The following is a 12585-nucleotide window of genomic DNA, read 5'->3' as shown; positions in this document are numbered from 1 at the left end:
GGCTTTTTATGGCGGTTTTGGAGCAGTGGCTTCTTCCTTGCCGAACGGCCTTTCAGGTTATGTTGATATAGGACTCGTTTTACTGTGGATATTGATACTTTTGTACCTGTTTCCTCCAGCATCTTCACAAGGTCCTTTGCTGTTATTCTGGGATTGATTTGCACTTTTCGCACCAAATATGTTCATCTCTAGGAGACAGAACACGTCTCGTCCTGAGTGGTATGACGGCTGTGTGGTCCTGTGGTGTTTATACTTGCGCACTATTGTTTGTACAAATGAACGTGGTACCTTTAGGCGTTTGGAAATTGCTCCCAAGGATGAACCAGACACGTGGAGGTCTACATTATTTTTCTGAGGTCTTGGCTGATTTCTTTGATTTTCCCATGATGTCAAGCAAAGAGGCACAGAGTTTGAAGGTAGACCTTGAAATAAATCCACAGGATAACCTCCAATTAACTCAAATGATATCAGGTAGCCTATCAGAAGCTTCTAAAGCATTGACATTATTTTCTGGAATTTTCCAAGCTGTTTAAAGGCACAGTCAACTTAGTGCATGTAAACTTCTGACCCACTGGAATTGTGATACAATGAATTACAAGTGAAATAATCTGTCTGTAAACTTACTCGTGTCATGAACAAAGTAGATGTCCTAACTGACTTTCCAAAACTATAGTTTGTTAACATGACATTTGTGGAGTGGTTGAAAAACTAGTTTTAATGACTCCAACCTAAGTGTATGTAAACTTCCGACTTTAGCTGTAGCTTGCAATTTGGGGAATTTTGGGGAATATTCAGGAGGTGGAAACTTTCCGTGGGCAATTAACGGGAATATATGTGAATTAACTGAAATATATGCAAATGAATATTAATATAATTTAAATATAGGTGTTGTTTTGCATTGGATATATTTACCACATCATATGGAGACAGAAACATAAACCTTATCATAAGTAGACATAAATGCAAATGATTAAGTCTTTCCAATAGAAATTTAAAAAAACAATTTACAAGGACCAGTTGCGCTCTGAGGCGGTTGATGTTGGTGTGATTTGGAGGATGATGGAGGCAACAGGGGAAAGAGCCTCAGATCCATAAAGTCCCTTCCACCAGGTGGCTGATGAGATATGTTGGCACGACTGCCATATTGCATCTCCATCCCAAAGCCCTTGCTTGGAAGTGTATTTCGCCAGACTGCCAAGAACCTTACCCTCATCCAGGTCAAGATAGCGAGAAACGGTAGGGATGACCCCATAGGCCTTGTTGATCTCTGCGCCAGACAGGATGCTCTTGCCAGCATACTTGGGGTCCAACATGTACGTACACTGCGGCGTGGATGGGCTTCAGGCAAAAGTCTTCACTTCTTTTTGATGGATTTCAGAACTGCAGTTTCCTCTGCTGGGAGCAACAGGGAAGTGGGCAGGGAGGTACGGATTTCTTCTCTTTCATCTGCAAGCAGAGTCTGAACATCAGACAGGATGGCATTGTCTCCTTCAATCCGTGCAATGGCTACTGCTATAGGTTTCAGGAGTTTCAGGCTGCTTACCACTCTCTCCCAAAATACATCATCCAGGAGGACCCTCTTGATGGGGTTTGTCCATATCGGCAGACTGTGATATGGCCATTTCTTAGAGAGACTCCTTCCCCTCCAGGAGACTTTCAAACATGATGACAACACCACCCCAATGGGTGTTGCTGGGCAGCTTCAATGTGGTGATCTTTTTCTTCTCACTTTGCTTGGTGTGGTAGATTGCTGCTATAACTTGATGACCCTTCACATACCTAATCATTTCCTTGGCTCTCTTGTAGAGTGTATCCATTGTTTTCAGTGCCATGATGTCCTTGAGGAGCGGATTCAATGCATGAGCAGCACAGCCAATGGGTGTAGTGTGAGGGTAGGACTCGTCCACTTTAGACCAAGCAGCCGTCATGTTCGCAGCATTGTCTGTCACCAGCGCAAATACCTTCTGTGGTCCTAGGTCATTGATGACTGCCTTCAGCTCATCTGCAATGTAGAGACCGGTGTGTCTGGTGTCCCTTGTGTCTGTGCTCTTGTAGAATACTGGCTGAGGGGTGAAGATGATATAGTTAATTATTCTTTGCCCACGAACATTTGACCACCCATCAGAGATGACTACAATACAGTCTGCTTTCTCTATGATTTGCTTGACCTTCGCTTGAACTCTGTTGAACTCTGCATCCAGCAAATGAGTAGATAAAGCATGTCTGGTTGGAGGGGTGTATACACAGCTCGAGCATCAGCATTTCTCTGACTACGTTCCTCCATTGAGTAAACGTCTGATTCCAGGAGGACCATGAGCTGTTGCTATCGATAAGGTGTTCATCATTTTCACCTCAAATAGAAGTAGAGGGACTTTTGTCAGAGGTTACTTTCTGTGAGCGCTGAGGGAACTTTATGCACTTGGCCAGATGATTCTGCATCTTTGTTGCATTCTTCACATATGATTTGGCACAGTATTCGTAAATGTACACAGCTTTTACTTCTACATTAGCTGCAGTGAAATGTCTCCACACATCAGATATGTCATGGCATTTTCCTGTAAAGAGTATAAAAAAATAAGTAAAAATAAAAACTAATGATATTCCATGTACAGATAAATATTTAAACAGTTAGATTAAAACAACTTCTTTGTAAGATAAATGTTTTAAAATTAAACCTGTATGGAAACAGGTGAATTAACACTCCTCAGTTAGCAGGCTCAAACGAGCTAAAACCCACATGGTACCAAAAACTAACTAGCAGAAATTGTTAACAAGTTAGAAATCATTTAAACACACTTTGCTGTAGGCCACTATTTCCTAGTTAACAAAAAAATAATGTGTCATAAAATATATTCACCCCCGGTATTGTAATCAAAACGTACCAGTAAGCATGTGGTCCTTGGATCAGACTGTGTAGTAGTGTGGGCTCAATAGCATCTCATTAGTGTGCAAGATCTTGAGAATCGGCTGTACATGAGATGGAAGAGTGCACTGCACATGTGATGCAGAGGGTTTCAATTCCATTGAATTGGGGATAGTTTAAACATAATATGTGTATCCCACAACAAAGGTCACTGTTATAAGCTAACATTTTGATGAATTTAAGTCAAATTCCCAGGCTTAACTTCCCATGGAAATTTACCGGAAGGTTTCCGACCCTTTGCAACCCTACTTGCAATAATAGTGTTTAACATGACTTTAGAATGACTACTGTCGTGGAAAATTGCAAGATGATGTTATAAAGATTATGCTACAATGCTTGTATTACATTATAACAGTTGCTACAATCGACAGAATAGAGTATTGTGTGTGTGTTCCAATGAGGATGGGCCTCTATGAGATAGCATTGACAGAGGAGATTTACGATGTATTTGGGTAATAAAGCCTAAAGAGCATTCCAGATAACATGAGGTAATGTTATCGTGCTATACCGTACCAGGATGAGAAGGGTTCCAGTTTGGAGTAGGAGGGCCCAGACACTGGTCTTTACAATGAGAACTGTTGACACAGCAGTAACTGTCTGGTATGTTTTATAGCTTTCTTTCATACAAATCTTAACCTTTGTGAACTGTTCCTAAGATCCTGTTATTCGTCATGTAAGTTGAGAGGGGTGTATCTTGGCTATAAAAGATCTTTGTACTTTTCTGTTGGTACTTTTCAATGGTTCATTAGAGATAGCGCATCATTGAAAGTCAAAAAGGCTATTGCAAAGCTCTTATTAAAAATATGTAGTTTAAGTGTAACTCTGACTGGTGTGTGAAGTTTGTAACTCTCTCCTCATTTGGTAAAGCAGAAAAATGCCACCACACTACCTCATCTCTGTACCGCACACACACATACAATTATCTGTAAGGTCCCTCAGTCGAGCAGTGAATTTCAAACACCGATTCAACCACAAAGACCTGGTAGGTTTTCCTCGCAAAGAAGGGCCCCTACTGGTAAACGGGTAAAAAAATACCCCTTTTAGTATGGTGAAGTTGTTAATTACACTTTGGCTGGGGTATAAGTACACCCAGACACTTTCGGCGAGGAAGGAAGTTGCTCAGGGATTTCACCATGAGGCCAATGGTGAGTTTAATGGCTGTGTTAGGACAGTAGTTACTCCACAATACTAACCTAAATGACAGAGTGAAAAGAAGGAAGCCCTGTACAGAATAAGAATAGTCCAAAACATGCATCCTGTTTGCAATAAGCCACTAAAGTAAAACTGTCCTGAATACAAAGCATTATGGGGCACCTCCATCACTCCATTCACATCACTGAGGACTTCCCTTCATAATTTCAAGTGGTGGCTGCATCATGTTATGGTATGCTTGTCATCGACAAGGACTAAGGAGTTTTTTAGGATAAAAGGAAACGGAGTAGAGATAAGCACAGGCTAAATCCTGGAGGAAAAGCTGTTTCAGTCTGCTTTCCAACAGACACTCGGAGACACATTCACCTTTCAGCAGGACAATAACACAAGGCCAAATATACATTGTAGTTGCTGACCAAGACGACATTAAATGTCCCTGAGTGGCATAGTTACAGTTTTGACTTAAATCGTATTGAAAATCTATGGCAAGAGTTGAGAATCGCTGTCTAGCAAAAAATTTGCAAAACACGTTTTCACTTTGTCACTATAGGGTATTGTGTGTAGAGAGAAAAAAATATATATAACACAACAAAATGTGGAATCTGTAACACAGCAACATGTGGAACAAGTCAAGGGATATGAATACTTTCTGAAGACACTGTAGATAAACAGGAAGAGAGGTAATGGGTGTCTGATCAAAGATCTGTAAAGGGAGATCACCTGCTTACTTTGTCCAGACCCCTTGGAGTTCTTCACATTTTATTGTGTTACAAAGTGGGATTAACATGGTTTTAATTGTGTTTTTGTCAATAATAATGTTGTCAATAATATACTCAAAGTGGAAGATTAATAAAACATTTCATAACTAAAATATATTTATTGTATAAGTATTCAGGCCCTATGTTTAGGCTAAATTAGTTCAGGAGTAAAATTTGGCTTAACAAATCACATGGACTCAGTCTGTTGACATGAATTTTAAATGACTAACCCTTCCTCTGTCCCAGATACATACAACATCTGTAAGATCCCTTAGTCAAGTATTGAATTTCAAGCACAGATTCAACTACAAAGAGCAGGGAGCTTTTCGAAAGCCTCCTAAATAATGAGCAGCCTGGTGACCTTGAGCGCCGGAAAGGTAGTATACCTGACACAGACATTGAATATCTCTTTAATCATGGTCTAGTTAATAATTATGCTGTGTATTATGTATTAAACCACCCAGACACCTCAAAGATACAGTCGTCCTTCTGAACTGAGCTGCAGGTGAGGAATGAAACTGCTCAGGAACGTTACCACAAGGCCAATGGTGATTTTAACCAGCTACGGAGTTCAATGGCTATGATGGGAGAGAACTGGGGATTGATCAACAACATTGTGACTTCACAATAATGACTTAAATGACAGAGTGAAAACACAAAATATTCCAAAACATGCATATTGTATGCAACAAGGCAATAAAGCAATACTGCAAAAAACAGGGCAAAGGGATACACAGGCAAAAACCTAGAGCAAAACATGCTTCAGTCTGCTTTACACCAGACACTGAGAGGAATTCACCTTTCAGTAGGACAATAACTTACAACACAAGGCCAAATCTACACTGGAGTTGCTCACCAAGAAGATATTGAATGTTCCTAAGTGGCCAAGTTACAGTTTTTACTTAAATCTGCTTGAAATAGACTTGAGACATGAGAATGGCTGTCTAGCCATGATCAACAACCAACTTGACAGAGCTTGAAGAATTTTGAGAAGAATAATAGGCAAATATTGCACAATCAAGGTGTGTAACGCTCTTAGAGACTTACCCAGAAACACTCACAGCTGGAATGGATGACAAAATGTGTTTATGTATGGGTTCAGGGAGCTGAATACGTAAGCAACAACTATATTTTAGTTATTAGTTCATTTTTATTCATCTTATAAAAATTTAAACGTATATTTTTTGGTCCACCTTGACGTTAGAGTATTTTGTGTAGATTGTTGACAAAAACTGACAATTCAATCCATTTAAATCCCACCTTGTAACAATAAATTGTGACAAAATCCAAGGGGTCTGAATACTTTTGCAAGGCACTGTATATATAATAATATATAATTAGAAAAAGGCGATGATGATGAAATAACAGGGTGTCTGAACAGTGATCTGCTTACCTTCCCCAGTAGGACCACCATCTTGTGTCTCCAGCGTCCTTTGTTGAGTGAAGCAACTCGGATCCATAGGTTGAGCTGAGAGTTGTACATCCACACATCTCTGCCGTTGATACGGCCCCCTGGAAAACACACACAACACCGTTAGCCTTGACACTGAGTGACTTAGGATGATGTTAGCCCACTGAACTCAAGCCTAGGCATTAACCTCTGAGAGCTAGCCAGAGTGTTAGGCCAAGTTACTCAACACGTGAGTGTAGTTCACCGAACCGTCTCTGCTACACCAGTGTTTTTTAGCTAACTTGGATGATGTTAGCCCACTGAACTCAAGCCGAGGCATTAACTCTGAGTGTAGTTCACCGAACCGTCTCTGCTACACCAGTGTTTTTTAGCTAACTTGGATGATGTTAGCCCACTGAACTCAAGCCGAGGCATTAACTCTGAGTGTAGTTCACCGAACCGTCTCTGCTACACCAGTGTTTTTTAACTAACTTGTCATCGTCTTTGGTTGTTTTCACTCATCTCAAATGTAATTGTATTGACACACAGCAATAGCCAAAAAAACAAAGTCTGTATCAACCACAAAATAAGCCCTTGGTTCCAATTCAAACCAATTTCATCTAATAAAGACATTTCTTCAGAAATAGAATAAGTTGATCTTGAGCAACATCCAAACTGTGAATGGGTTATGTATTTGGGTTGAAATGTCAAGGCCACATTTAGTAAGGCACAGCTGACACTAAGTACGGTTACATGCACACAATAATCTGATTATTGTGGATAGTCAGATTAATATAATCATTTGATTTAAACGTTTACATGCTCTGCAAGAATGATTTCCCTAATAATTATGTTTACATGAACACAAGCTACCTGACGGCACTGATAAATGTGACTTCGACCACTGTCTTATCTGAGCCAAAGGTTTGAGCTAGGCTTTATGGGCAATCCTGCTGATCAAAGTGTACTTCGACCACTGTCTTATCTGAGCCAAAGGTTTGAGCTAGGCTTTATGGGCAATCCTGCTGATCAAAGTGTACTTCGACCACTGTCTTATCTGAGCCAAAGGTTTGAGCTAGGCTTTATGGGCAATCCTGCTGATCAAAGTGTACTTCGACCACTGTCTTATCTGAGCCAAAGGTTTGAGCTAGGCTTCATGGGCAATCCTGCTGATCAAAGTGTACTTCGACCACTGTCTTATCTGAGCCAAAGGTTTGAGCTAGGCTTTATGGGCAATCCTGCTGATCAAAGTGTACTTCGACCACTGTCTTATCTGAGCCAAAGGTTTGAGCTAGGCTTTATGGGCAATCCTGCTGATCAAAGTGTACTTCGACCACTGTCTTATCTGAGCGAAAGTTTTGAGCTAGGCTTTATGGGCAATCCTGCTGATCAAAGTGTACTTTGACCACTGTCTTATCTGAGCGAAAGGTTTGAGCTAGGCTTTATGGGCAATCCTGCTAATCAAAGTGTACTTCGACACGGAGCAAACAACACACACGTATGTCACGAACACACATACACCATGGCTCTTTATAGGTGCTTACAAACACAACACACACGACATGCATGACACAACCACGCGCAACCAGACTTTTTACAGGGCCTTCAAACACTGCACCTACGTAGAGCACATGCATACCCCTGCCTAGCACAAGACTTTAAATGAGAAACAGGATATCTTCATTTCCTATAAAGCAGCAGTCGGATTATTTCCCCTACTCCCGGTCTCTACCCACTCACAGTTTAATATTTTTTAAATATTCTCCTCAGTGAGAAGGAACAACAACATGTGTAGCTATTAAGCCAACCAGGTTCTCTCTCTCTCTCTACATTAGTTCCCTCTGAAGTAATATGAAGTTGTTGGGAGATTGACATGAACGCTGAGTGTCCAAGAAAGACCCCTCTTCAGAATCATCCTTCTAAACAAAGAGATGGTTCAGTGTTTGGGATGTTGAGAGAGAGTGGAGGAAACAAGACCAACCAGAGACTCAGCATCAGAGAGTGGAGGAAACAAGACTAACCAGAGACTCAGCATCAGAGAGTGGAGGAAACAAGACTAACCAGAGACTCAGCATCAGAGAGTGGAGGAAACAAGACTAACCAGAGACTCAGCATCAGAGAGTGGAGGAAACTAGACTAACCAGAGACTCAGCATCAGAGAGTGGAGGAAACTAGACTAACCAGAGACTCAGCATCAGAGTGGAGGAAACAAGACTAACCAGAGACTCAGCATCAGAGAGTGGAGGAAACAAGACTAACCAGAGACTCAGCATCAGAGAGTGGAGGAAACAAGACTAACCAGAGACTCAGCATCAGAGAGTGGAGGAAACAAGACTAACCAGAGACTCAGCATCAGAGAGTGGAGGAAACAAGACTAACAAGAGACTCAGCATCAGAGAGTGGAGGAAACAAGACTAACCAGAGACTCAGCATCAGAGAGTGGAGGAAACAAGACTAACCAGAGACTCAGCATCAGAGAGTGGAGGAAACAAGACTAACCAGAGACTCAGCATCAGAGAGTGGAGGAAACAAGACTAACCAGAGACTCAGCATCAGAGAGTGGAGGAAACAAGACTAACCAGAGACTCAGCATCAGAGAGTGGAGGAAACAAGACTAACCAGAGACTCAGCATCAGAGAGTGGAGGAAACAAGACTAACCAGAGACTCAGCATCAGAGAGTGGAGGAAACAAGACTAACCAGAGACTCAGCATCAGAGAGTGGAGGAAACAAGACTAACCAGAGACTCAGCATCAGAGAGTGGAGGAAACAAGACTAACCAGAGACTCAGCATCAGAGAGTGGAGGAAACAAGACTAACCAGAGACTCAGCATCAGAGAGTGGAGGAAACAAGACTAACCAGAGACTCAGCTTCAGAGAGTGGAGGAAACAAGACTAACCAGAGACTCAGCATCAGAGAGTGGAGGAAACAAGACTAACCAGAGACTCAGCATCAGAGAGTGGAGGAAACAAGACTAACCAGAGACTCAGCATCAGAGAGTGGAGGAAACAAGACTAACCAGAGACTCAGCATCAGAGAGTGGAGGAAACAAGACTAACCAGAGACTCAGCATCAGAGAGTGGAGGAAACTAGACTAACCAGAGACTCAGCATCAGAGAGTGGAGGAAACAAGACTAACCAGAGACTCAGCATCAGAGAGTGGAGGAAACAAGACTAACCAGAGACTCAGCATCAGAGAGTGGAGGAAACAAGACTAACCAGAGACTCAGCATCAGAGAGTGGAGGAAACAAGACTAACCAGAGACTCAGCATCAGAGAGTGGAGGAAACAAGACTAACCAGAGACTCAGCATCAGAGAGTGGAGGAAACAAGACTAACCAGAGACTCAGCATCAGAGAGTGGAGGAAACAAGACTAACCAGAGACTCAGCATTAGAGAGTGGAGGAAACAAGACTAACCAGAGACTCAGCATCAGAGAGTGGAGGAAACAAGACTAACCAGAGACTCAGCATTAGAGAGTGGAGGAAACAAGACTAACCAGAGACTCAGCATCAGAGAGTGGAGGAAACAAGACTAACCAGAGACTCAGCATCAGAGAGTGGAGGAAACAAGACTAACCAGAGACTCAGCATCAGAGAGTGGAGGAAACAAGACTAACCAGAGACTCAGCATCAGAGAGTGGAGGAAACAAGACTAACCAGAGACTCAGCATCAGAGAGTGGAGGAAACAAGACTAACCAGAGACTCAGCATCAGAGAGTGGAGGAAACAAGACTAACCAGAGACTCAGCATCAGAGAGTGGAGGAAACAAGACTAACCAGAGACTCAGCATCAGAGAGTGGAGGAAACAAGACTAACCAGAGACTCAGCATCAGAGAGTGGAGGAAACAAGACTAACCAGAGACTCAGCATCAGAGAGTGGAGGAAACAAGACTAACCAGAGACTCAGCATCAGAGAGTGGAGGAAACAAGACTAACCAGAGACTCAGCATCAGAGAGTGGAGGAAACAAGACTAACCAGAGACTCAGCATCAGAGAGTGGAGGAAACAAGACTAACCAGAGACTCAGCATCAGAGAGTGGAGGAAACAAGACTAACCAGAGACTCAGCATCAGAGAGTGGAGGAAACAAGACTAACCAGAGACTCAGCATCAGAGAGTGGAGGAAACAAGACTAACCAGAGACTCAGCATCAGAGAGTGGAGGAAACAAGACTAACCAGAGACTCAGCATCAGAGAGTGGAGGAAACAAGACTAACCAGAGTCTCAGCATCAGAGAGTGGAGGAAACAAGACTAACCAGAGACTCAGCATCAGAGAGTGGAGGAAACAAGACTAACCAGAGACTCAGCATCAGAGAGTGGAGGAAACAAGACTAACCAGAGACTCAGCATCAGAGAGTGGAGGAAACAAGACTAACCAGAGACTCAGCATCAGAGAGTGGAGGAAACAAGACTAACCAGAGACTCAGCATCAGAGAGTGGAGGAAACAAGACTAACCAGAGACTCAGCATCAGAGAGTGGAGGAAACAAGACTAACCAGAGACTCAGCATCAGAGAGTGGAGGAAACAAGACTAACCAGAGACTCAGCATCAGAGAGTGGAGGAAACAAGACTAACCAGAGACTCAGCATCAGAGAGTGGAGGAAACAAGACTAACCAGAGACTCAGCATCAGAGAGTGGAGGAAACAAGACTAACCAGAGACTCAGCATCAGAGAGTGGAGGAAACAAGACTAACCAGAGACTCAGCATCAGAGAGTGGAGGAAACAAGACTAACCAGAGACTCAGCATCAGAGAGTGGAGGAAACAAGACTAACCAGAGACTCAGCATCAGAGAGTGGAGGAAACAAGACTAACCAGAGACTCAGCATCAGAGAGTGGAGGAAACAAGACTAACCAGAGACTCAGCATCAGAGAGTGGAGGAAACAAGACTAACCAGAGACTCAGCATCAGAGAGTGGAGGAAACAAGACTAACCAGAGACTCAGCATCAGAGAGTGGAGGAAACAAGACTAACCAGAGACTCAGCATCAGAGAGTGGAGGAAACAAGACTAACCAGAGACTCAGCATCAGAGAGTGGAGGAAACAAGACTAACCAGAGACTCAGCATCAGAGAGTGGAGGAAACAAGACTAACCAGAGACTCAGCATCAGAGAGTGGAGGAAACAAGACTAACCAGAGACTCAGCATCAGAGAGTGGAGGAAACAAGACTAACCAGAGACTCAGCATCAGAGAGTGGAGGAAACAAGACTAACCAGAGACTCAGCATCAGAGAGTGGAGGAAACAAGACTAACCAGAGACTCAGCATCAGAGAGTGGAGGAAACAAGACTAACCAGAGACTCAGCATCAGAGAGTGGAGGAAACAAGACTAACCAGAGACTCAGCATCAGAGAGTGGAGGAAACAAGACTAACCAGAGACTCAGCATCAGAGAGTGGAGGAAACAAGACTAACCAGAGACTCAGCATCAGAGAGTGGAGGAAACAAGACTAACCAGAGACTCAGCATCAGAGAGTGGAGGAAACAAGACTAACCAGAGACTCAGCATCAGAGAGTGGAGGAAACAAGACTAACCAGAGACTCAGCATCAGAGAGTGGAGGAAACAAGACTAACCAGAGACTCAGCATCAGAGAGTGGAGGAAACAAGACTAACCAGAGACTCAGCATCAGAGAGTGGAGGAAACAAGACTAACCAGAGACTCAGCATCAGAGAGTGGAGGAAACAAGACTAACCAGAGACTCAGCATCAGAGAGTGGAGGAAACAAGACTAACCAGAGACTCAGCATCAGAGAGTGGAGGAAACAAGACTAACCAGAGACTCAGCATCAGAGAGTGGAGGAAACAAGACTAACCAGAGACTCAGCATCAGAGAGTGGAGGAAACAAGACTAACCAGAGACTCAGCATCAGAGAGTGGAGGAAACAAGACTAACCAGAGACTCAGCATCAGAGAGTGGAGGAAACAAGACTAACCAGAGACTCAGCATCAGAGAGTGGAGGAAACAAGACTAACCAGAGACTCAGCATCAGAGAGTGGAGGAAACAAGACTAACCAGAGACTCAGCATCAGAGAGTGGAGGAAACAAGACTAACCAGAGACTCAGCATCAGAGAGTGGAGGAAACAAGACTAACCAGAGACTCAGCATCAGAGAGTGGAGGAAACAAGACTAACCAGAGACTCAGCATCAGAGAGTGGAGGAAACAAGACTAACCAGAGACTCAGCATCAGAGAGTGGAGGAAACAAGACTAACCAGAGACTCAGCATCAGAGAGTGGAGGAAACAAGACTAACCAGAGACTCAGCATCAGAGAGTGGAGGAAACAAGACTAACCAGAGACTCAGCATCAGAGAGTGGAGGAAACAAGACTAACCAGAGACTCAGCATCAGAGAGTG

General features: G+C 43.0%; 1 protein-coding gene across 2 annotated transcripts in view; it reads right to left on the bottom strand.

The window, feature by feature from the left end:
- The window catches only part of LOC135559049 (kelch-like protein 24), a 64055-nt gene that overhangs the window by 34949 nt on the left and 16521 nt on the right, over positions 1-12585 (bottom strand). For both annotated transcript variants that reach the window (XM_064993385.1, XM_064993384.1), the window contains one exon: positions 6227-6345. In XM_064993385.1, coding sequence (XP_064849457.1) covers positions 6227-6345 — 119 coding nt within the window. The remainder of the gene's footprint in view (positions 1-6226; positions 6346-12585) is intronic.

The sequence above is a fragment of the Oncorhynchus masou genome, chromosome 17, assembly GCF_036934945.1.
Source record: "Oncorhynchus masou masou isolate Uvic2021 chromosome 17, UVic_Omas_1.1, whole genome shotgun sequence".
In the NCBI taxonomy this organism is placed as follows: domain Eukaryota; kingdom Metazoa; phylum Chordata; class Actinopteri; order Salmoniformes; family Salmonidae; genus Oncorhynchus; species Oncorhynchus masou.
Note: the sequence above shows the minus strand (reverse complement) of the source record. Positions and strands in the feature narration are given on the sequence as shown.